At 40.4% G+C, this 26,339-nt stretch overlaps 1 protein-coding gene across 18 annotated transcripts in view; it reads left to right on the plus strand.

Annotated features, from left to right (window-relative positions):
* Positions 1 to 26,339, plus strand: part of NUMB (NUMB endocytic adaptor protein) — a 199,167-nt gene that overhangs the window by 101,441 nt on the left and 71,387 nt on the right. For 14 of the 18 annotated variants that reach the window (XM_031668005.1, XM_021941363.2, XM_017961342.3 and 11 more), the window contains 2 exons: positions 2,640 to 2,724; positions 14,789 to 14,929. In XM_031668005.1, the coding sequence (XP_031523865.1) occupies positions 14,804 to 14,929 (126 nt within the window). In that variant the 5' untranslated portion in view covers positions 2,640 to 2,724; positions 14,789 to 14,803. The remainder of the gene's footprint in view (positions 1 to 2,639; positions 2,725 to 14,788; positions 14,930 to 26,339) is intronic. The other 4 variants (XM_009211907.3, XM_009211916.3, XM_003902019.4 and 1 more) reach the window with 1 other exon arrangement.

A 26,339-nucleotide genomic window follows, 5' to 3' on the forward strand; every position in this document is an offset into this window, starting at 1 on the left:
AAAAATTAGGCTTCCTTTTATTAATCAGCTCTATGTAACTCATTTCACATCCCTTTGTGTCTTACTGCCTTAATTCTTAGAGTTAATTTTTGTGTCCAGTTACAGTTTTTCACTTTATAAAGTATTAATGAGTGAATGAGTGAATAGTCTTATTTTAAGTCTGTTCTTTTTTTAAATTTTTCAAATTTCTTAATGTAAAATTCTACGTACAGTATTTGAAGGTAAATGGCAATTGAAGATATGGCTATTATTGTCAAATTCCTTTTTGAAAATGTTCTAGGGCCAGGCGTGGTAGCTCACACCTATAATCCCAACCCTTTGGGAGGCTGAGGTGGGTGAATCACAAGGTCAGGAGTTTGAGACCAGCCTGGCCAACATGGTGAAACCCTGTGTCTACTAAAAATACAAAAATTAGCTGGGCGTGGTGGCGAGCATCTGTAATCCCAGCTACTCAGGAGGCTGAGGCAGGAGAATTGCTTGAACCCAGGAGGCGAAGGTTGCAGTGAGCTGAGATGGTGCCACTGCACTCCAGCTCGGGTGACAGTGTGAGATACCATCTCAAAAAAAAAGAAAAAAGAAAAGAAAATGTTCTATTAGATTTATTTAGTACATTTTTATTACCCACTTTCCATTTTAGTGACACCTGAGAGACAATATACACCTCCATACTAACAGAAGGAAAACTTTTTAGTTTAAGTTGTTTTTATATTCAGAAGTTAGGGTTGTTAGAATTCCACTTTTCAAATGCTGCAATTTCCATGAAGTCTTTTCTTGTTTCTTCTCTCCAAGTCAGTGATCTCATCCCCCTCTTAAGGCATGTTGCAATTTGTGCCTCTCTTAAAGCATTTGCAGTATTTTGTCAAACAGGCTTTTAATATTCCTTTTCTTGATTATGAGAATCAAGAGCTTAGAAATTATGTCAGTAGTTTTCTGTACTCCTCTTAATACTGAATATTGTGACTGTATTAACACACAGTAGGTTCTCCATCAATAGTTTATCCCAATTGCTGTGTTTCTTTTCAATTTTTTTTTTTTTTTTTTTTTTTTTTGGAGACAGAGTTCTGCTCTTGTTGCCTAGGCTGGAGTGCAATGGCGCGATCTCGGCTCACTGCAACCTCCGCCTCCCGGGTTTAAGTGATTCTCCTGCCTCAGCCTCCTGAGCAGCTGGAATTGATTACAGTCACCCGTCACCACACCCGGCTAATTTTTTGTATTTTTAGTAGACACAAGGTTTCGCTATGTTGGCCAGGCTGGTCTTGAACTCCTGACCTCAGGCGATCCACCTGCCTCGGCCTCCCAAAGTGCTGGCATTAACAGGCATGAGCCACTGTGCTGGCCCAAATTGCCATGTTTCTAACCTTGAATACCATTTCATAGTTTAATTTTGCTTGTGTAATTTTCTTTGTAAATCAAATATTTAATATATAGCTGAATAGATACTCTGTGACCACTTTCCATTTTTGAAAGCCAAATCCCAGTTCTATAACTGTCATTCTAAAATATTTACCATCTCGCCAAACACATATTTTCTTTGGGGACAGAAATAAATATGCAAAACAAATTCCAAGCCAAGTTTTGTTTTGTTTGTTTTGTTTTTAAACACTTTGCAGAAACTGCTGTTTGCTACAAGAGAATGAATGGAATTTTTCGTTTAAGTTTACGTGAAAATGGAAATAAATATAGGACTGTGGGATTAAACATGGAGATTCTCTAGAGTGTTTTGAAGAAGTTTCCCTTATATTCCATTGATCTTGGTGTTCATTTTCCCTACGACTTTGCCAATATGTCTCTCTCTTTCTGTTTATTTCTTGTAAATATTCCTTCCTATCAGTGCCACATGAGTCCATTCTTTTTTTTTTTTTTTTTTAAACCGGTTCTCACTCTGTTGTCCAGGCTGGAGTGCAGTGGCGTGATCACAGCTTGCTGCAGCCTTGACCTCCCAAGCTCAAGCTATTCTTCTGTCTCAGCCTCCGGAGTAACTGGGACCACAGGTGCATGTCACCATACCTGGCTGATATTTAAAGTTTTTTTGTAGAGGCGAGTTTTCCCTATGTTGCTCAGCTTGGTCTTGAACTCCTGGGCTCAAGTGATTCTCCTGCCGAGGCCTCCTGAAGCGCTGGGATTACAGGCATCAGCCACTGTGCCTGGCCCAAACTGATCCTTCTTGACACAGCTCTTCCTGTTTTGGGCCCCTTGAATACTAATTACTGGTCTTACTAGGAATATGTGTAGAATGGGATTTGTGGGAGTTGCTCTCAATAAATAACAATATTGTATTTGTCTCTCTCTCTATATACACACACACACACACACACACGCACGCACACACACAAAATATTTTATTTCAAAGATCGAGTAATTTACCTGTAGATATTTGAGTTTTATATAGGGGAATTATTTATCATGTATTAGAGAAAATTGTGGTTCTACATTAGTGTGTGGATCTTACAGTTGGAGTAACTTGGAGTGATCATCTTCTGTATATCATTATAATAAAGTCTTATTTTATCGGGAAAATGGGACATCCTCTTTATTTTGTGTATAGGTATTTTGTTTGGAGTTACTATGTCAGTGCAATGCAGCAATAATTATGTTACTAACAACAATTTTGTGAGATGTTTATTATTCTCATTTTACAGATGAGGAAACTGAGGCTTGGTGAAGTTACGAAAGTTGTCCAAAATTACACAACTTGTAAAGGGCACAGCCAAGATTCAGAGCCAGGTCTGTCCAACTTCAAAACTCTTAATCATAACCATGAATCTGAAATAGCTGTGAAGTATCAACCTGTGATAAGTTGTGTTAGTATTAATATTGCTTAACTGTTGTTTAACAATTACTGATAATATTTTTAATGCTGAGTGTTTTTGTCCTTTATAATAATTTCACATATCTTTTCAATATTGTGAAAAGCAGTATAAATGGTATTTAAGGGTGTAGTCTCTGGAGACAGACTAATTGGGTATGAATCCTTTAGCCACTTCATTTACTTGTTGTGTGACATTGGAAAAGTTGCTTAACTTTTCCATACTTCAGTTTTCCATCTGTAAAATTGTGATGGTAATATTATCCACCTGATAGGGTTATTGTAAAGATTGAACGATTTAATACATACAAAGCATTTACAACAATGCCTGGCACACAGTAAGCATTCAGTGAATGTCAGTGATTAGTATTATCATCTCCTAGCAACCAGTAAAGAAAATTATCATAATATCTAATTCTGTATTAGGAAATTTGGATAAAGCAATGTTTAGGCAGCAATGTAGGACATGGCAAAACTTACATAAAACAAAATTAAACTCGAATGAGTTAGATCTAAAGAATATTATTCATTTGATCAAATTCAGGTCTATCTGTTATAAAGCAACTTGGGCAACTGCTTATAGATCTCACATGTACAAGAGCCTTACACATATAAGGCCCATACATAAGTCTACTAGAAGTACCCATTGAGCCTAACGTGGTCATTGCATTATGAATATGTTTTGTCCACATTTATTAGAATAAATGTCCACATTTTCAGGTAGTTTATGAGGAGATGGTGTTTTGGCAGCCTTGACGGAAAATTACGAAGAACTAAAACTTCATGTATTACGTAAAACGTTGGCAACATTTTATCACTTGCAGGAGTGCTTATTAGAACTTGCACTATGGTGAATGTGCACACTGAATGACCTTTGAACCAGTGGGACACTAGTTCAACTAGAACTCAGCCATGAATTGATTATGTATTCTTTTCTCATACTTGTTTATTCTAGCTGTCAGAATCCTAAAGTGCTGTATTAACTATTACTACAATTTCTTTAAAGTAAGATACCTATGATTATTTACTAATAATAAGTTTATATCTGTTGCATAAACATCCATGAATGGGAGATAATTTGAGCAAAATTATACAAAAATTCAAAAGCTATTTAAAGATTGGGACCTGCCTTGTATGAACTCCAGAGCTCTGTAGCTTTTTTTTTTTTTTTAATTTTTAATTTTTTTCTTATAGAGACAGAGTCTTGCTATGTTGCCCAGGCTGGTCTTGAAACTCTTGGGCTTGAGCAATCCTTCCACCTCAGCCTCCCAAAGTGCTGGTATTACCACCATGCCCAGCCTATAGCTTTTATTCTGCATATACATTTAACTTATTTCCTTCTTTTATGGTATTGAGACTTACTATCCTTGATCATAGAGTATCTTTTTGGTTATTTAGATATTTAAAATATTTTTCAGCAAATTCTTTTTCTCTTTTTTCCATAAAGAAAAATAAGATGGCCAGGCACGATGGCTCACACCTGTAAGCCCAGCACTTTGGGAGGCCGAGATGGGCAGATCACTTGAGGCCAGGAGTTCAAGACCAGCCTAGCCAACATGGCAAAACCCCATCTCTACTAAAAAATACAAAAATTAGCCAGGTATGGTAGCACACACCTGTAATCCCAGCTACTTAGCAGGCTGAGGTATGAGAATTGCTTGGGGAGGTGGAGGTTGCAGTGAACCGAGATCACACCACTACACTCCAGCCTGGGTGACACAGCGAGACTGTCTTAAAGAAAAAAAAAGAGACCTTATTTCTTGTTACTATTGTAAATGGTATATTTTTCCTCTTTGTTTTCTTTGCATTTTCTGTTTTGTTTCTTTCCCGTGCTTTATTTTTTTCTCTTGCCTTAACTATGCTATTTAGGACTTTCAGTACAGTATTCAATGCAAGTGTTAGTAGTAGGCATTCCTTCGTTTGAGCCCAGGAGTTTGAGATCAGCCTGGGCAACATAGCAAGACCCCATCTCTAAAATAAATAAATAAAAACTAGGCAGGTGTGGAGGTACAGCATATCCGTAGTCCCAGCTACTCAGGTGGCTGAAGTGGAAGGATTGCTTAAGCCCAGGAGGTTGAGACTGCAGTGAGCCATGATCGTGCCACTGCACTGTAGCCTGGACAACAGAGCAAGACCCTGTCTTAAAAAAAAAAATGGGCATTCTTATGTTGCACTTAATTATTTAAAGGAAGTACTTATTTTGTTTCACTATTATGGCTAAGGTTTGCTCTATATATGTATGTGTATTTATTTATTTTTATTTTTAATTTTTATTTATTTAAGACAGGGTCTCGCTCTGTCACCCAGGCTGGAGTACAGTGGTACATTCTCAGCTCACTACAACCTCAGCTTCCCAGGCTCAAGTGATCTTCCCACCTCAACCTCCTGAGTAGCTGGGACTACAGGCGGGCATCACCATGCCTAGCTAATTTTTGTACTTTTAATAGAGATGGGGTTTCACCATGTTGGCCAAGCTAGTCTCGAACTCCTGACCTCAGGTCATCTGCCTTAGGTTATCTGCCCACCTTAGCACGGTGGCACAGGCTTGAGCCAGCATGCCCGGCCTGCTATATATTTTTGGTAGAAACTTCTTCTAGGTTAAAGGCATTTCTCTTCCTAGTAGCCCAAGATATTTTTTATGTGAAGAATGAGTATTGAATTTTATCAAATATGTTTTCTGCATTTACAAGATGATCACATAGTTTTCCTCCTTTATTCTGTTAATGTGGTGAATGACATTTATAATGTTGAATTGCTGAAATAAACCAAACGCTGTCATGATGAACTTTTTAGAAAAAAATATACAGTTGGATTTAGTTTATTAATTTGTTTTGTTTTTAAAAGATGGGATCTTGTTCTGTCACCCAGTCTGGTGCAGTGGTATGATCATAGCTCACTGTAGCCTTGAACTCCCGGACTCAAGTGTTCATTGCACGTCAGCCTTCTGAGTAGCTGGTACTGCAGGGGTGCACCATCATGGCTGGCTACTTTTAAAATGTTTTGTAGAGATGAGGCCTTGCTATGTTGCCCAGGCTGGACTTGAACTCCTGGGCTTAAGCAGTCCTCCCACCTCGGCCTCCCAAAGTGTTGGGATTACAAGCATGAGCCACTGCACCTGGGCTGTTTGAGATTTTTGCATTTATGTTCATTCACAGGTGAAATTGGCCCTTAATTTTAATTTCTTGTCCTTATTTGGTTTTGGTATCCAGATTATGCCAGCCTCAAATAATGAGTTAGAAACTGTTTTTTTCCCTCTGAAAAGATGTATTTAAGACTAGAATGATCTTTTTATGAAAGTTTTGTTGAACTTCTGTTCAACTGTCTGGGCATGGTATTTTTAGGGGGGATGGGTTTAATATTTTCCTGGGGAGGTATGCAGTATTCTGAATGGTTTCATTTAGGATTGTGTTTCTAGTTAAGTCGGTTTTTAGAGAGTGTCTTTTTGTAGGAATTGATCCATTTTGTCTGAGCTCTTTTTTTTTCCTTTTTCTTTTTGAGACAAGGTCTCTGTTGTCCAGGCTGGAGTGCAGTGGTGTGATCTAGGCTCACTGCAACCTCCACCTCCCAGGCTCAAGTGATTCTCCTGTATCGGCCTCTGAGTAGCTGGGACTACAGGCACACACCAATGTGCCCAACTAATTTTTTATATTTTTCGTAGAGATGGGGTTTTGCCATGTTGGCCAGGCTGGTCTCAAACTCCTGACATCAGGTGATCCACCGGCCTCAGACTCCCAAAGTGTTGGGATTACAGGTGTGAGCCACCGCGCCCAGCTTTATTTATTTTAAATTTTTCATTTTTTAAATAGAGACAGGGTCTCACTATGTTGCCCAGGCTGGTCTCAAACTCCTAGACTCAAACGATCCTCCTGCCTCAGCCTCCCAAAGTACGGGGATTATAGGCATAAGCCACTGCACCCAGCCCATGATCACTCTTTCAAGTGGCCTTTTCTCCACTTTTTGATAACAAATTTTAATGAGTAACCAATATTCTATATCATTGAGGCTTGCCGAGGTTCTTGGAAGGCTGATTTTCTGTTAATAATAGAGTGATAGGCCAGGTGCAGTAGCTCACTGTAATCCTAGCCCTTTGGGAGGCCAAGGCATATGGATCACTTGACCCCAGGAGTTCAAAACCAGCCTGGGTAACGTGTGGCAAAACCCCATCTCTACAAAAAATAGCTGGGCATGGTGGTGCGCACCTGTAGTCCGAGCTACTTGGGAGGCTGAAGTGGGAGGATCACCTAGTCTGGGAGGTCACAACTGAAGTGAACCATGATCACACCACTGTACTCCAGCCTAGGTGACAATAGTGAGATGCAGTCTCAAAGAAACAAAATTAGATGATAATTTTCTTTTTCTTTCACCTTCTGTTTCTCCTCCTCCCCCTTTTCCTCGTTCTCTTTTCCCTCTTTCTCTCACACTTTAACATCTCTGGAACTGGGAATCGTCTCCCATTGGGATACTTCTTATTATTGTGATATTTCACAATAAATGAACAATTCTTAACAAACAATTTTAGCAGTTGTTTGTTTGTTTGTTTGTTTGTTTTTAAAGACAAGGTCTCACTCTGTCACCTAGGCTGGAGTGCAGTGGTAAGATAATGGCTCACTGTAGCCTCTTCCTCCTTGGCTAAAGTGATCCTCCCACCCCAGCCCCCCAAGTAGCTGGGACCACAGGCACACAGCACCACGCCTGGCTAGTTTTTGTATTTTATGTAAAGATGGGATTTTGCCAGGTTGTCCAGGCTGGTCTCGAATTCCTGGGCTCAAGCAATCCACCTACCTCAGCTTCCCAGAGTGTGGGGATTATAGGTGTGAGCCAGCACACCTGGCCTCCATGTTTTCTTTTTCAGTGGAACATAAAATAGTGGTGCATCTTATAATCAGTAGTATCTTAGTTTTGAGGAAACACATATTTTTACATACATAGCATGACTTTTCATCCTGTTTGAAATGCCCCTTTTCTGTTTCTTTCATTGTGTTCTTATATCATTCAAGACCTTGAGGTCTTGATAAAAGTTATTTTAAAATAAAAAATTTTTCATCCTGGCTCTTCTAGTACCTAGCACAATACTTTGTTGGATACAGAATATTGTTTAATTAACAATTGATAGGAGCTAAATGATAAGAACTTATGAACACAAAGAAGGAAACAACAGTCACAGGGGTCTACTTGAGTGGGGAGGGTAGGAGGAGGGAGAGGAGCAGAAAAGATAACTATTGGGTACTGGGCTTAATACCTGGGTGTTGAAATAATATGTGCAACAAACCCCCATGACACATGTTTACCTGTGTAACAAACCTTCACATGTACCCCCAAACTGAAAATAAAAGTAAAAAAAAAAAAAAGAAATTCTGAAACATCAAAAAAATTAAAGGAAGAATCTATGTATAATCATAGCACAGGCTTTGACATATTTATATTAGTGAACAATTATTTAGCTTTTTGGTCAAAGGAGAATACTTAATATTTACATTAGTTAAGATTATTTTGGATAGAAAGAACAGAAGCCAGTGCTTTCTACCTTTAGCAAGTTAGATAACTTACTGAATGGATGCTGAAGCATCTGATGATCAAGGAAGAGCTGAAGCAATGAAACAAAGTAATTAGAAACTATAGGCCAGGTGCAGTGGTTCACACCTATAATCCCAGCACTTTTGGAAGCTGAGGTGGGCAGGTTGCTTGAGCTCAGGAGTTTAAAACCAGCCTCGGCAACATGGCAAAACCCATCTCTACAAAAAACACAACAATTAGCTGGGTGTGGTGACATGTGCCTGTAGTTCCAGCTACTCGGGAGGCTGAGATGGGAGGATTGCTTGAGCCCGGGAGGTTGAAGCTGCAGCGAGTGAGATTGTGCTGCTATACTCCAGCCTGGGTGACAGAGTGAGACCTGTGTCCAAATAAAATAAAATAAAAGATAAGATAGACCCTGTCTCCAAATAAAATAAGATAAAATAAATTGTGAATGAAATGAAAAGAGTAGTATAATAAGGAATCATAGAGGATGGTATTTAGAAAGTAGAAAAAGACGTCAACTTTTAGGTTGAGAGTTAAGAATGAGTGGGAGACAAATGTATTGGTGAAGGGTCTGGGAGAAGAGTATTTCAGGGAAAAGGAAACAACAGGCCTAGAGTGAGAACAAGCTTGCAGTTAACTGAAAGGATCATAAAGAGTTAGTTGGGAAGAATGCCACCTCAACGCAAGAGAGACATGCAGGGGCCATACTTTTTTTTGTTTTGTTTTGAGATGAAGTCTCGCTTTGTCGCCCAGGCTGGAGTACAATGGTGCAATCTCGGCTCACTGCAACCTCCGCCTCCCAGGTTCAGGTGATTCTCCTGCTTCAGCCTCCCGAGTAGCTGGGATTACAGGTGCCTGCCCCCACACTTGGCTAATTTTTTTGTATTTTTAGTAGAGACAGGGTTTCACCCTGTTGGCCAGGCAGGTCTTGAACTCCTGACCCAGGTGATCTGCCTGCCTCGGCCTCCCAAATTGTTGGTATTACAGGCGTGAGCCACTGCGCCCAGCCGGGGCTATACCTTTATATGCTAACATGTACTGTATATTTGTGATGTTCTGATACTATTGTAAGCACCACTTCTTGAGCAGTGTGAATTATTATGCCATACTGACTCACTGAATAGTGAGAGTTTGGATTTTATTTCAAGATACATTGGAAAGCCATGGAACTATTAAGCAATGCCATGATCCATTTTACATTTTTAAAGATTACGGTGGCTAATTTATACATAGTTGATGAGAGAGGGATGACAGAGGACATAGAAATAAATACTAGTGGCTTATACTAGTCCATGTAAGAGGCAAAGTTATCTTGGACTATGGGTGATGGAGATTAAATGCAGTGGACAGTTTTGAGATGTATTTTAGAAGTCTTTTGTTGATGGCTTGGATAAGGGGAGAGTCAGGGGTGAGGGAAAAAGAGAGGAGCAAGACAAGAGAGGACTAAAGAATTGAAGAGACATGTGTAGATATTTTGCCAAGTTATTTGTCAGTAAAGGGAAGCAGAGCTGTTTTTAACAGCTTATTTCTTATTTCTGTAATTTTTTCAGTGGCATTTTTTCTGTCTCCTACCCCATTCCCTCCACCACCTCCCCATTCTTGGAATCAAATGTATTTTTATTCTAGTCTCTCTCTCCAGATTGCAGCACCTTTTTCTCATCCCACACTTGACAGATGCAGGAGGAAAGCTAGTGTAAAAAGTAGGCCAGCATCCTCAGCAATTCTGCCCTTTTTCATCAAGATGTTCCATGCTAAATCAATCCTTGCTATATCAAAGCAAAATTATTTTGTTTTATAAGTAAAGATTTAATTCTTAAAGTAGTATTATTCTAATGAAGTCAGTCTGTGTATATGTGTATTGTGGAGTTTGGGGTGATGGCTATATGTATTTTTATCTCTAAAGTCTTAACGTGCTTTATTGTTATTATTATTATGATTTTGAGGCAGATTCTCACTCTGCCACCCAGGCTGGAGTGCAGTGGCACAATCTCGGCTCTCTGCCTCCTGGGTTCAAATGATTCTCATGCTTCAACTTCCTGAGTAGCTGGAATTACAGGCTAGTGATAATTATTCATTAAGAAGTATTAAGCAAGATATCATAATTATGTGTTTTTGTTTTTCCAAATTCATTTTTAAAAAAAGAAAGTGACAAGATACTTAGACCCTAAACTGGCTGACACTTTCAGTCTTTTCTCTTATTGGGCAACAGAATGGTACAACAATAAATAGCTGCCCAAAGAGCAAATAAACTTGTACTAGATCTATTTAGACAGACATTGTTGGATGTCCTCTTTTAATGGAAGTTGTCAGTGGTTCCTTTGTCAATGGGAGGTTGGACTATTACACCTTCAGTCTCTTCCAACATTGATGATTCTCTGGTCTTGTATGCTGGGACTTTTCCTACGTAGTGACATAGCCTCTACTGTGATGGGGGTCTGTTTTATCTTTCAATTCTTCAAATTTATCGTATGCTATACATGACAGGCAGTGTGTTACAATGCAAGGGTATATTTAAACAAATAAGATACAGTCAACCATTAAGGAAATAGGAACTTACTATAAGGTTGATGCATACAATAATAGAAGTAAGAAGAAGGTGTTAATCCAAATTATATGAAGTGGAAGGACCTAACCAAGCCAAATAGGGGCTTGTCAAAAAAAAAAAAAAAAAAGAGTCTAGCTTCCCTGAAGAGGTTAACTCCTGAACTGACTCTTTAAAGATGAGTAGACTTTAACCAGACATGCACAGGTTATGGTATTTCTTTCTAGGCAGAGGGAGGAACATATACAGAGGCTCTGAAAGAGGGCATGCTTTGTTTGGAGAACAGTAAGTAGTTTAGGGTAGCTGGAGGTTAGTCTGTGAATGGGGACTGGTAAGAGAAGCCAGATGAAGAAGGACTGTGTTTGCCATGCATTTGGACTTTATCTTGAAGGTGGTGTGAAGCAATTGAAGGGTTTTAAAAGAGGGGATACATGGTCAGATTTGTGTTTTAGAACATGTTAGGATGGAGCTCTGTTAGAGGCAAAGAGACTAAAATACTTGAGTATCACTTATACTTGAGTATTTTGGTCTCTTTGCCTCTACAGAGCTCCATCCCAATATGTCTCTAAATTATTTAAAGCAATAATTTAAGGAAAAATGTCTCAGGATAGTAGGACTGAAACAGTTGGGGAGAGGGATGAATTCGAGAGCTACTAAGGACGTAAAATCAGGCCAGAGAAAGGCTGAGTGCAGGGATGATTTTCAGGTGTCTGGCTTGGCCAAGTAGGTAGCTGAGTAGTTGTCTTTGCTAAGACAAAGAAATTAAGAAGAAAGGAATCATACAGGGTTTTTTGTTTTTTGTGTGTGTGTGGGTTTTTTGTTTGTTTGTTTGGCTTTAGGATCATTTGGAGAGTGCCAACTTGAGTAAGGAGAGAGGTTTTTCATTTTCTTATACTTGTATTTGTGTATGTTCTTGTTTTTTATGTTTATTTATTTATTTACTTAACTTCTTTTTGAGACATAGTCTTGCTCTGTTGCCCAGGCTGGAGTGCAGTGACACAATCTCAGCCTACTGCAACCTCTGTCTCAGAAGAATTCAAGCGATTCTTCTGCCTCAGCCTCTTGAGTAGCTGGGATTACAGGTGTGTGCCTCCATGCCCAACTAATTTTTGTATTTTTTGTAGAGACGGGGTTTCACCATGTTGGCCAGGCTGGTCTCAAATTCAAATTCCTGACCTCGTGATCCACCTGTCTCAGCCTCCCAAAGTGCTGGGATTACAGGCATGAGCCACTGTGCCCAGCCAATGTATGTTTTTAAAATGTGATTTAAAAGAATATAGCAGGATGTATTTTCTTTCTTTCTTTTTTTTTTTTGGACAGAGTTTCTCTCTTTCGCCTAGGCTGGAGTGAAGTGGCGCGATCTCGGCTCACTGCAACCTCTGCCCCCCAGGTTCAAGTGATTCTCCTGCCTCAGCCTCGAGTAGCTGGGATTACAGGTGCACGCCACCACGCCTGGCTAATTTTTGTATTTTTAATAGAAATGGGGTTTCACCATGTCGGCCAGGCTGGTCCCAAACTCTTGACCTCAGGTGATCCACCTGCCTTGGCCTCCCAAAGTGCTGGGATTATAGGCATGAGCCACCGTGCCTGGCAACAGGATATATTTTCAAGGAAGGTTATGGAATTCTTTTTGGAAGTCTTGTACAGTAAGGTAGGCCTTCATTTAGGTAGTTTAGGAATAAGTGATCTGCTTAAATTCATTTTTAGAAATCCAGAGGTTTTTACATTGCCAGTCCTCTGTCAGAATTTTTACCTTTAAAGCTATATGGTAAGATTGGCTTGTTTGTGCAAAGTAGCTAGTTTGGTGATAGTTCTGCTGTGGCATTATGGATTTTAAAATACAAAATGACTTTCCTCAGAATGAAACTTTGATTTCCAAGTCTTTATTGGTGACTTGTGGGAATTGATGTTCAATCCATTGCTATTTAACACTCCTGACAGAAAGGACAGCTTTTTATAGCTTTGTCACATCATTTTCTTGAGTTAAGATCACTTTTAGGCTAGTTGAGGTGTTTGCATCCTTCATGGAAAGAGTGAGACATGCTTCTTATGCTTCTTAACAGAAAATTGGAGGTATTAGTTTAAGATTTTGAGATTTTACTCTGCAAGGGGGTACTTATTATGTTTGTTGTTTTTTTGAATGTTCTATAATTTCTTCTCAGTTAGGTCTCCTTTCTCTGTAGTTTTGTGATTTCTACTGTACCTTTGACAGCATTCAAGAGGTAACTCTTCCAGTAACACAATAAAGAACTGACTATAACACTTTTTTTTTTTTTTGAGACGGAGTCTTGCTCTGTCACCCAGGCTGGAGTGCAGTGGCGCGATCTCAGCTCACTGCAACCTCCGCCTTCCAGGTTCAAGCGATTCTCCTGTCAGCCTCCCAAGTAACTGGGATTACAGACGTGCACCAGCATGCCTGACTACTTTTTGTATTTTTAGTAGAGATGGGGTTTCGCCATGTTAACCAGGCTGGTCTCCAACTCCTGACCTCAAGTGATCCACCTGCCTCGGCCTCCCAAAGTGCTGGGATTACAGGGGCAAGCCACCACACCTGGCCAACACCTTTTAGTTACAAAGTTGATAATGAAACTTGTACCTTTGTCTTTTTTTTTTTTTTTATGTTGCTATGATGATTATCGATATGGAAAGGCATTCTGACATCATACTGCTTGCAAGAAATTCTTCTGGCCATGTGTGGTGGCTCACGCCTATAATTCCAGCACTTAGAGAGGCCAAGGCAGGAGGATTGCTTTCACTCAGAAGTTTCAGACCAGCCTGAGCAACATAGCGAGACCTCATCTCTACTTTAAAAAAAAAAAAGGCCAGGTGTGGTGGCACATGTGTCTGTAGCCCCAGTACTTGGGAGACTGAGGTGGGAGGATTGCTTGAGCCAGAGAGATATAGGTTGCAATGAGCTGTGATCACGCCACTACACTCTAGCCTTAGTGACAGAGTGAGACTGTCTGAAAAAAAAAATGTTTTTTCTCTAGATTTAGTCCTAGTAGCAGATTTTTTTTTTTAAGTGTGCTTATTTATTTATTTACTTATTTTTGAGACACAGTCTCACTCTGTCACCTAGGCTGCGTGATCTCGGCTCACTGCAACTTCCACCTCCTGAGTTCAAGTGATTCTCCTGCCTCAGCCTCCTGAGTACCTGGGATTACAGGTGTGCGCCACCACACCTGGCTAATTTTTGTAGTTTTAGTAGAGACGGGGTTTTGCCATGTTGGCCAGGCTGGTCTTGAACTCCTGACCTCAAGTGATCTGCCCACCTCAGCCTCCCAAAGTGTTGGGATTACAGGCATGAGCCATTGCGCCTGGCTTTAAGTGTGTTTAAAGAAAACTATATTTTATTCTTCATGACATCTTTTATAAAAATGTGATTGTAATCCCTGCTTTGCTCATATGCTAATAATGAGGCCAAAAGTTTCCTAAATTTTAGTGTTTCAGAATGATTTTTTTTCTTAATAAGTATACAGGTTTTTAGAAACTGTTAGCAGTCTATAATTTGGCCCACATGTACAAATTTCCATTTTCAGGTGTTGGAATGGATCTGAGAGGTAGATGGGTAGGGAGAATTTCTCATTGGTTTGTTATAACTAAAGTTCTTGAAAATTCTGAGGATAATATGTCTTCAAATCCTACTAGAAGTTATTGTTGTTCTTACAAGGACCAGTATTGTAGTTGTCTTTTCAAAACGTAAAATGATTTGTTTGTTTGAACTTAGTGTTACTCTAAGAGGAATTGTTCTAATCATTCATTTTCCCTTTACACTGTGGTTACATAATAATTATATATTGCTTAGATAAAAGCCAAAACCTTTAATTTTGGAAATTAGATTTTTGGTTAATGTGGTAATCCAAAGTTTAAATATGTAAGAAGGTAATATTTCTTTTAAATATTTTTTTTTCCTCTGTCTTCAGGCTGTAAAAATTAAAATGAACAAACTACGGCAAAGTTTTAGGAGAAAGAAGGATGTTTATGTTCCAGAGGCCAGTCGTCCACATCAGTGGCAGACAGATGAAGAAGGCGTTCGTACTGGAAAATGTAGCTTCCCAGTTAAGGTAAGAGCTGATGTTTCTATAAGTCTGTATGTGGAAAATAACTGACAATCTAGTGTATGTGAAATCTCATTAATAAGGACAATTAAGAGAACCCTCCAAAAATCAAATCCCTTCACAGTCTGCTTCAGTGATAGAATTAAATGAGAAAGAAAGGAAAATAGGCCGGGCACAGTGGCTCAAGCCTGTAATCCCAGCACTTTGGGAGGCTGAGACAGGTGGATCATGAGGTCAGGAGATTGAGACCATCCTGGGTAACACGGTGAAACCCCGTCTCTACTAAAAAATGCAAAAAATTAGCCGGGCGAGGTGGCGGGCGCCTGTAGTCCCAGCTACTTGGGAGGCTGAGGCAGGAGAATGGCGTGAACCTGGGAAGGGGAGCTTGCAGTGAGCCGACATCCGGCCACTGCACTCCAGCCTGGGGGACAGAGCAAGACTCCGTCTCAAAAAAAAAAAAAAAGAAAAAGAAAAAGGAAAATAATGAGAGAGAAAACAAGATAGATTTTAATTAGGGAGTTTTCTTTTTATATTTAAATATGAATTTCTGCTATATAATGTGGAGTCAGTACAAATATTCTGATAAGAATACTAATCCTGAAATACCTAAAGATCCTAAATTATCAGGACTCAAATTTTCAGTGGAATATGCTTACTAACTGGTGAAACTGAGGGAGTGTAAGTCAGCTGTCTTAAATACAAGTCTTGCGTATTTTAGAAATCCTTAAATGAGAAGAGTTAAATAAAAGGGAGTTTTCCCTTTAATCTTCTAACTTTTAATGGTACAGGGGTCATTTAAACTAATGCCTTCAGTTGTAAGATCAGAAAGTAGAGACTCACAGAGGTTAAGAACATAGTGAAGATACTGAGAAGGCAGTGATATACAGGTGCTTTTCTTTGTATTGCCCGAGACAGGTCATATTTTAGTGAAATGAAAGAAATGTATATGTTATTTGCTATTTAATAAAAAGAAGCAATATATTATGTAATCACAGTGTGAGATGTATTAAATGTGGGGGCAAAAAAATAGAATTAGACCAAATGTTAATATCTTAAAGGAAAAATTGTAGTTTGATATGAAATGTTAATTTTTTGTCTATTTACTAAATATTCCTCCTTTTTTTTTTTTTTTTTTGAGACAATCTCTCTCCATAGCACAGGCTGGAGTGCAGTGGCATGATCTCGACTCACTGCAACCTCCACCTCCTGGGTTCAAACGATTCTCCTGCCTATGCCTCCTGAGTAGCTGGGACTACAGGGGTGCTCCACCACACCCAGCTAATTTTTGGATTTTTAGTAGAGACAGGGTTTCACCATGTTGGCCAGGCTGGCCTCGAACCCCTGACTTCAGGCGATCCTCCCGCCTCGGCTACCAAAGTGCAAAGTGCTGGGATTACAGACATGAGCCACTGCACCCAGCCTATTTCCTATATATTCTTTTTTTTTTGAGATGGGATCTTGCCATGTCGCCCAGGCTGGAGTGCAGTGGCACCATCTCGGCTCACTGTAAGCTCCTCCTCCTGGGTTCAAGCAATTCTCCTGTCTCAGCCTCCTGAGTATCTGGGACTACAGGTATGCACCACCACGCCCAGCTAATTTTTTTGTATTTTTAGTAGAGACAGGGTTTCACCACATTGACCAGGCTGGTCTTGAACTCCTGACCTCAAGTGATCTGCCTGCTTCAGCCTCCCAGAGTGCTGGGATTACAGACATGAGCCACCACACTCGGCCTATGTAGTCTTATAAGTGTAAATATTCTTATGATTTTCTTCCTCCTTTTTACTGCCTCAGTACCACTGACTTAAATATGGGCTAAAGCTTCAGAAAGGAAAAAAAAAAATCTTCCATATGACAGGAAAAGTGATCTTAAATATACAGGTTAGAGAAATGCATGGCTTTTTAAATACACTAATTTTTCCACCATCTTTTAATAACTAGGAGTTTTCCTAATCACTTAACTTTGTTTACTTAACTCATTTGCTGAAATTTTTAATAGAAATAATAAATATTTTAATTTTAAATGTTTAATATGACATTAAATTATGAGAAAAATCCTACTTACATAAAAATGAATACTTTTTTTTTTCTGTATTATCTCCCCCACCATACAATTGGCTTACTTTGGCTATTTAAGTTGAATATTACGTATGTAGAAAGAGGCACATTGGTTGCTTGGAGTATAAATTACAGCCTCTTAGGGAGGCAATTTGGAAATATCTATTAAGATTTTATTTATTTTATTTATTTTTTATTTTGAGATGGAGTCTTGCTCTGTTGCAAAGGCTGGAGTGCAGTGACAAGATCTTAGCTCACTACAACCTCTGCCTCCTGGATTCAAACGATTCTCCTACCTCAGCCTCCTGAGTAGCTGGGATTACAGGCATGTGCCACCATGCCTGGCTAATTTTTGTATTTTTAGTAGAGACAGGGTTTTGCCGTATTGGCCAGGCTGATCTCAAACTCCTGACCTCAGGTGATCTACCCGCCTCAGCCTCCCAAAGTGCTGGGATTACAGGCCTGAGCCACCATGCCTGGCCTTTATTAAGATTTTAAATGCACTTTTCATTTCACCAGCAATTTTACATTTAAGAATTGCATTTAAGTACATTTATAGATATAGTGGCATAAGTGGTCAGTCATCATAAGATTTGTAATATCAAAAATATGGAAACAACTTAAATTCCCATCATTCCGGATTTGGTTAAAGAAAGTGTGACAGGCCTGGCGCAGTGGCTCACACCTGTAATCCCAGCACTTTGGGGTGCCGAGGCGGGTGGATCACCTGAGGTCGGGAGTTTGAGACCACCCTGACCAACATGGAGAAATCCCTTCTCTACTAAAAATACAAAAAAATTAGCTGGGGATGGTAGTGCTTGCCTGTACTCCCAGCTACTAGGGAAGCTGAGGCAGGAGAATCTCTTGAACCCAGGAGGTGGAGGTCGCAGTGAGCCAAGATTGCGCCACTGCACTCCAGCCTGGGCAACAAGAGCGAGACTCCGTCTCAAAAAAAAAAAAAAAAAAAGAAACTGTGACATCCATTAAGTTGAATTCTTTGCAGTTATCATTTTTTTAAAGTAAGGTAGATCTATATTATGTATTTAATAAATATTTTTTGAACATCTGTCATATGCCAGGCATATGCTAGGTGGTAAGCAAAAAAGACATAGTTTTTTTTCTTGTGGAGTTCACAGTCTTCTTGTGAGGGAAACAGACTTTAATTAGATATTTGCATTATAATATATTATTACAGGGCGGGCACAGTGGCTCATGCCTGTAATCCCAGTACTTTGGGAGGCCAGGGCGGGCGGATCATGAGGTCAGGATATCAAGACCATCCTGGCTAACACGGTGAAACCCCATCTCTACTAAAAATACAAAAAAAAAAAAATTAGCCGGTCGTGGTGGTAGGTGCCTGTAATCCCAGCTACTCAGGAGGCTGAGGCAGGAGAATTGTGTGAACCAGGGAGGCGAAGTTTGCAGTGAGCCGAGATTGTGCCACTGCACTCCAGCCTGGGTGACAGAGAGAGACTCTGTCTTAAAAAAAAAAAAAAAACCAAACCAAAAAAACAGTATATTATTATAACCTGAGGTAAATACTTTTAAGAAAGGAAATCTGGTTCTGTAAGAACATGTAAGGAAAAAAACTTGATCCTAGACTATAGGATCAGAGTAAGGCTTCCCTGTGAAAGTAAAGTTTGACCCGATATTTGAAGATTGAGTGGGAATTAATTAGATGAAAAGGTGAATAGAGCATTAGAAAATTATGGAAAGCATGTGTAAGTAGGCACTGGGTGACAAGAGGAAAGAATGATAAAGGAAAACTGTAACGCAGAAAATTGTATGAGATGACCCTGTAGGAAAGCAGGGCAGGGCTTTGTAGGCCATGCTAAGGATTTTGGACATGGGAAGCCATTGAATGGTGTGTTCTTTTCATTATTTATTAAGGTAAAGTACATATAACATAAAATTAATCCTTGTAAGCATTTTTATTTTATTTTATTTTTTGAGACGGAGTCTCACTCTATTGCCCAGGCTGGAGTGCAGTGGTGCCATCTCAGCTCACTGCAAGCTCCACCTCCCAGCTTCAAGCCATTCTCCTGCCTCAGCCTCCCGAGTAGCTGGGACTACAGGCGCCCGCCACCACACCCGGCTAATTTTTTGTATTTTTAGTAGAGACGGGGTTTCACCGTGTTAGCCAGGATGGTCTCGATCTCCTGACCTCGTGATCCGCCCGTCTCAGCCTCCCAAAGTGCTGGGATTACAGGCATGAGCCACTGTGTCTGGCCCCCTGTAAGCATTTTTAAGTGTACAGTTCAGCGGTATTAAGTATATTCATTTTGGTGTGCAGTTATCACCACCAGTCATCTCCAGAACTTTTTCATCTTCCCAAACTCTGTAAATGGTTTTTTTAAAGCAAGAATGTGGTATCAGAAAAGCATTTTGTGTATATGTTAAGTATCTTACTTATTTAATTTAATTAATTAATTTATTTATGAGATGGAGTCTCGCTCTGTTGCCAGGCTGGAGCGCAGTGGCGTGATCTCGGCTCACTGCAACCTCTGGTCACTGCAACCTCCACCTCTAGGGTTCAAATGATGCTCCTTCCTTAGCCTCCCAAGTAGCTAGGACTATAAGCGTGTGCCCCCATGCCCAGCTAATTTTTGTATTTTTAGTAGAGACGGGGTTTCACCATGTTGGCCAGGATGGTCTTGATCTCTTGACCTTGTGATCCGCCTGCCTCAGTCTCCCAAAGTCCTGGGATTGCAGGCATGAGCCACTGTGCCCGGCCATCTTATTTATTTTTAAAATGTGTGTATTTATAGATTTAGGAGGTATAAGTACAGATTCCTTACATGCATATATTGCATAGTGGTAAAGTCTGGGCTTTTAGTGAGTGTATCTGTCACCCAAATAGTGGACATTGTATTCAACTGGTAATTTTTCAATTCTCAGCCAACTCCAAACCAGAAAAGCACTTTGAAAAAATGACTTTGGCTACAGTGTAGTTTAGAAGTAGCCCATGCTAGATACAAGGAGCCTAGCAAACTATTATCACAATAATTCAAAGGAGAGATAATAGTAGGTTAGACTAGGGTGGTGACTGTGAAGATGAAGAGAAATGAAATAAATTGATAGATAATTAAGAGGTAAAGGGAGGCTGTGCATGGCGGCTCACACCTGTAATCCCAACACTTTGGGAGGCCAAGGTGGGAGGGTTGCTTGAGCCCAAGAGTTCAAGACCAGCCTGGGCAACACGGGGAGACCCCATCTCTACAAAAAAATAAAAAATAAAAAAAGCTAGATGTGGTGGTACACACCTGTTGTCTGAGTTACACAGGAGGCTGAGGTGGGAAGATCACTTGAGCCCAGTGAGCCATGATTGCACCACTACACTCCAGCCTAGGAAACAGCGACAGCCTGTCTCAAAAAAAAAAAAAAAAAAAAAAAAAAGGAGGTAAAGGTAATAGAAATTGGAGATGAACTGAATCTAAGGAATGAAAAAGAGTAGTATTAAAAATGACACAGGGCCGGGCGCAGTGGCTCAAGCCTGTAATCCCAGCACTTTGGGAGGCTGAGACGGGCTGATCATGAGGTCAGGAGATCGAGACCATCCTGGCTAACACAGTGAAACCCCGTCTCTACTAAAAAATACAAAAAAACTAGCTGGGCGAGGTGGCGGGCGCCTGTAGTCCCAGCTACTCGGGAGGCTGAGGCAGGAGAATGGCATGAACCCGGGAGGGGCGGAGCTTAGTGGAAATGAGATCTGGCCACTGCACTCCAGCCTGGGTGACAGAGCCGCAGACTGACAACAGGCTGCAAGAATGGAAAGAGGCTGAGCACTTTGGGAGCTGAGGCAGGTGGATCATCGGGAGGGTAAGGAGCTGGAGACCAGCCTGGTAGCATCAGGAATGATATTTACTAAAATGTACTAGCTGTAGGAGACACTGAGCTGAGAAGGAATTGCTTGAACCCGGGAGGCAGAGGTTGAAGTGAGCCGAGATCACGCCACTGCACTTCAGCCTGGGTGACAGAGCAAGACTCCATCTCAAAAAAAAAAAAAGACACCTAGTTTCTTATTGCCCTGAGCAGAGACAATGATCGTTGACATAGGAAACACTGACTTCAGTGTGTTTATGTAGGTATGCGTATGAGACAGAGTCTCTCTCTGTCCCCCAGGCTGGAGTGCAGTAGTGCAACCACGCCTCACTGCTTCTGGGTTCAAGTGATTCTCATGCCTCAGCCTCTCAAGTAGCTGGGATTACAGGCGCCTGCCACCATGCCTGGCTAGTTTTTTTGTTTGTTTGTTTGTTTGTTTGAGATGCAGTTTTGCTCTTGTTGGCCCTGGAGTGCAATGGCACGATCTCAGCCCACTGAAACCTCTGCCTCCCAGGTTCAAGCGATTCTCCTGCCTCAGCCTCCTAAGTAGCTGGGATTACAGGCGCCTGCCACTATGCCCGGCTAATTTTGTATTTTTAGTAGAGATGGGATTTCACTATGTTGGCCAGGCTGGTCATGAACTCCTGACCTCAGGTGATCTGCCCACCTTGGCCTCCCAAAGTGCTGGGATTACAGGTATGAGCCACTACGCCCAGCCTAATTTTTGTATTTTTAGTAGAGTCGGCATTTCTCCATGTTGGCCAGGCTGGTCTTGAACTCCTGACCTCAGCCTGACCTCAGGTGATCTGCCCATCTTGGCCTCCCAAAGTGCTGGGTTATAAGCATGAGCCAGTGTGCCTGGTTTCAGTGTATTTATTATTAAGTGATAAGGGCAAGCTGCAGAACTATTTATGTAGTATGATTTTGTTCTTAGTTAAAAGAAAAATATGAATATTGCGTTTAAGAAATATTAAGAAGACACAAATAACTGCAGAATGAATATGGAGGATTGGAGATATTTTACTTTTCAGTCTATGTCCTTTGGAACTAGTGACATTTCTTGTGAGCATATATCCTATTTATAATATTTTTTTTAACACTTCATTCACAGATTCTGAGAGGTTTGTATACAGTGTTGAAATAATTGAAGTAAAGTTAATTGAAGCACTTCTAATCAGCTGTGAAATCTATAGCTTTTAAGTATGTTGTGTGAGATGAATAAGTTTTGATAACTTTCAGTGTAATTCTCACTTGTCATAAAATCAGCTAGATGGGATATGCTTTAGAGCAGTGGTCCCCAGCCTTTTTGGCATCAGAGACTGATTTCGTGGAAGATAATTTTTTCGTGGATTGGGGTTAGGGGGCTGGAGCAGGTGGTTTTGAGATGAAACTGTTCCACTTCAGGCATTAGATTCTTATAAGGAGCGCACAACCTCAATCCCTCACGTGGGTAGTTCACAATAGAGTTTGTGCTCCTATGAGAATCTAATGCTGCCACTGATGTGATAGGAGGTGGAGCTCAGGCAGTAGTGCTTGCTCACCCTCCGCTCACCTCCTGCTGTGTGACCCAGTTCCTAACAGGTCACTGACCAGTATTGGGCTAAGGCCCCCAGTGTTGGGGACCTCTGCTTTAGAGACTGTGCAGGCAGGGCAGCTTATTTACAGTGTGTTTTGTTTCGTCCTTTCCAAATGGCTTTTTGAAATCCTTTCTATAGGACATTCAGTGTCTCTACTATGTTGTGTCATCCCTTCTCTTCGTTTCCTATGTCACTCCTTCCCTTCCCAATTCATACATTTATATACAGCTGACTCCCAGAGTACAATAGGAGAATCAGAATTTGGAATGTTTTTTCCATATCCTCGAGGTAAATGCATTTCCTCAGTCAGATATAGCAGGGCAAAAGATGCTTCATTCTGCCTTGCCTTAGACACCAGTGAGCTTGGAATACAATGTTGTCCATGGAGGCAACTAGTAGGGTGTTGGGGGCACTCACTAAAGAAGAACAAATTTGAGAGTACAGAAAATGAGTTGCTTTTGAAGTTCCTACAGGACATGCACATGCAGATCCTCACTGACCAAGAAAACACCATGAGTTTTTATTTGGGGGTTACAAATATATTTTAGTGAGTAGGTAAATTTATAGATGACAAATCCTTGAATGATACAGACTGACTGTACATAAAGTTGTAGGTGGGTGAGATTACCTAGGGAAAGTGAGAAGATGGCCTAGAACAAACCCTTGAGGAATGAATACCAACATAGAGGGGACAGGCAGTGAAATACGCTTGTTCAAAGGAGAGTAAGAATGAATAGCCAAAGAGATCGAAGGGAAACCTGGAGAGTATGGTCTTAGAAACCAAGGTTTCAACATAGGAGAAAGTGGTCAAATGTTATAAAGAGATCAAGTGAGAAATGAAACCTCATTAGATTAAAAAGTTGAAAGTCGTGGTGACTTTGATGATAATGACAGCACTTACAGTGCAGTCCTGAGTATTGAATCCAGATTGAGGAGTGAATGGATGCAAAATAAGGAAGAAGATAACACATCTAGACAACAAATGTAATTCAAGCTTATCTGAAAACGTTTATAAGGATGGGGGAGGGGTGGAAGGGAAGAATTACGTGGGGCATAAGGAAACTTTTGGTGGTGGTGGCTATGTCTGTGTTTGATTGTGGTGATGGGTTTCTCAGGTATATACATATTTGAAAAACTCAGCAAATTGTAGGGTTTAAATATGTACAGTTTCTTATATAAATTATATTTCAGTAAAGCTGTTAAAATTTTTTGAATAAAAGTTTATCTTCAAAAGGCAGAGTAGTAGCAAAGATAATGTGAGGTTAAGGAACATGTAAGTGTGGGGGGTTAAAGCCAGATTTATTAGAGATAATTTACATACCATGAAATGTACTCATTTAAAGTGAATAAGTCTCAGCTACTTGGGAGGCTGAAGTGGGAGGATCACTTGAGTCCGGAAGGTAAAGGCTGCAGTGATCACGCCACTGCACCCCAGCCTTGATGGCAAAGCAAGACCCTGTCTCTAAAATATGAAAAGCAAAGTTAATAAATCACCTGTGATTTCCTTTTCTGTTTTGTTTTTAAGATGGGAACTACTTGAGCATAATTAAATGCTTTTTACAAAGAAGCATGTAGAGAATGGATTAGTTTTAGAATGAAGGAAGAATGCTGCTTCTATTTTAACAGGTGCAGGTAGAAAATAGGCTGGAAGTTCACCTCAGTTTGTGGTATTGGTGGCTTGAGATTGATGGAATTTTATTCTGAAGACTTATTTTCTCAAGGAAATAGGAAGTGAAGACAGATATAGGAGAGTGAGTAGAAAAGTTGAGGAATTGGATTTTGAGGACAATGGAATAGCTAGAGAATAGGAGAGAGAAGCTTGAAGGAATGTGAACCATTAGTAGACAATAATAAAGTGCAACTGCAGCTGGTTTGATCTTCACTGTGTATATTTAAATATATTAGTATCTATATAAGTATAATTGGTAACAGTAATGATTAATTAAAGTAGGTTTCAGAGCTTGTCTTGCAATTCTATCTGCTGGTATAACAGAGAGAATTTTTTTTTTTTGGGGGGGGGACAGTTTTGTTGCCCAGGCTGGAGTGCAATGGTACAGTCTTGGCTCACTGCAACCTCTGCCTCCCGGGTTCAAGCAATTCTCCTGCCTCAGCCTCCTGAGTAGCTGGGATGACAGACATGTGTCACCACACCCAGCTAATTTTATATTTTTAGTGGAGACAGAGTTTCTCCATGTTGGTCAGGCTGGTCTTGAACTCCCAACCTCAGGTGATCCGCCCGCCTTAGCCTCCCAAAGTGCTTGGGTTACAGGCGTAAGCCACTGCACCTGGCCTACAGAGATAATTTTTTTAATGGAGGAGGAGTTTTAATGTAACAAATGAAATATTACCCATAGGAAACTTAATCTAGTGCCTCTCAAAGTGAGATCCCAGGACTTTTTCTTTTTTTTTTTTTTTTTGAGACAGAGTCTCACTCTGTCGCCCAGGCTGGAGTACAGTGGCCGAATCTCAGCTCACTGCAAGCTCCGCCTCCCGGGTTTACGCCATTCTCCTGCCTCAGCCTCCCGAGTAGCTGGGACTACAGGCGCCTGCCACCTCGCCCGGCTAGTTTTTTGTGTTTTTTAGTAGAGATGGGGTTTCACCGTGTTAACCAGGATGGTCTCAATCTCCTGACCTCGTGATCCGCCCCGTCTCGGCCTCCCAAAGTGCTGGGATTACAGGCTTGAGCCACCGCGCCCGGCAGATCCCAGGACTTTTTCAAGAGTTGTAAGGCGAGTATTAAATCACAACATGCCACTCTTCTCACTAAATTTCTTTGTTTTGGAAAATATCGTTATTTTTTATTAGAAATATGTTATTCAACTTACCACACAATGGAGTTAATTATTTTAAAATGAATTAAATATCTTTAAAAAAAATTTTTTTTTTGAGACGAAGTCTCACTGTTGTCCGCCAGGCTGGAGTTCACTGGTGCTATCTCCTCTCAGTGCAACCTCTGCCTCCCGGGTTCAAGTGATTCTCTTGCCTCAGGCTCCTGAGTAGCTGGGATTACAGGCACCTGCCACCACGCCTGGATACTTCTTGTATTTTTAGGAGAGATGAGGTTTTACCATGTTGGCCAGGCTGGTCTCGAACTCCTGACCTCAGATGATCCACCCACCTCGGCCTCCCAAAGTGCTGGAATTACAGGCTTCAGCCACTGTGCCCGGCCAAATGTTCTTATTTTTAATTTCTACTACAGTAATTATTAGTAGCTATAACTGACATAAACAAAAAACTCCTTGGGATCCTCAATGTAATTAAGTCCTGAGACCAAAAATTTCAAGAACTATTGATTTTTAAAAATCTTTTTAGGTTCAGGAATACAGGTGCAGATTTGTTACACAGGTAAATTGCATGTCACTGGGGTTTGGTGTCTAAATGCTTTCATCACCCAGGTAGTGAGCATCGTACCTGATAGGTAGTTTTTCGACCATCACCCTCCCGGCTCAAGTAGGCTCTGGAGTCTGTTGTTCCCCATCTTTGTATCCATGTGTATTCACTGTTTAGCTCCCGCTTATAAGTGAGAACATGCGGTATTTGGTTTTCTGTTCCTGCATTAATTCGCTAGGATAATGACCTCCAGCTGCATCCATGTTGCTGCAAAAGACATGATTTCAGGTTTTTAATGACTTCATTGTATTCCATGGTATATACATACTGCATTTTCTTTATCCAGTCCACCACTGATGGGCATCTACGTTGATTCCGTATCTTTGCTATTGTGAATAGTGCTGTGATGAACATAAAAGTGCATGTGTATTTTTGGTAGAACAATTTGTATTCCCTCAGGTATATACCCAGTAATGGGATTGCTGGATTTAAACAGTATGCTTCATCAATTAAAGTAATATACTAAGAATCTGCCTGTAATTGTCTACTAACATATTTTTTAATGCTGGTATTATTTTTGGTTGTAAATAAATTGGCAGAATCCTAACTAATCCTTTAACTTGTAATTAAAA

This window comes from Papio anubis, chromosome 7, assembly GCF_008728515.1.
Source record: "Papio anubis isolate 15944 chromosome 7, Panubis1.0, whole genome shotgun sequence".
NCBI classification, from domain to species: Eukaryota; Metazoa; Chordata; class Mammalia; order Primates; family Cercopithecidae; genus Papio; species Papio anubis.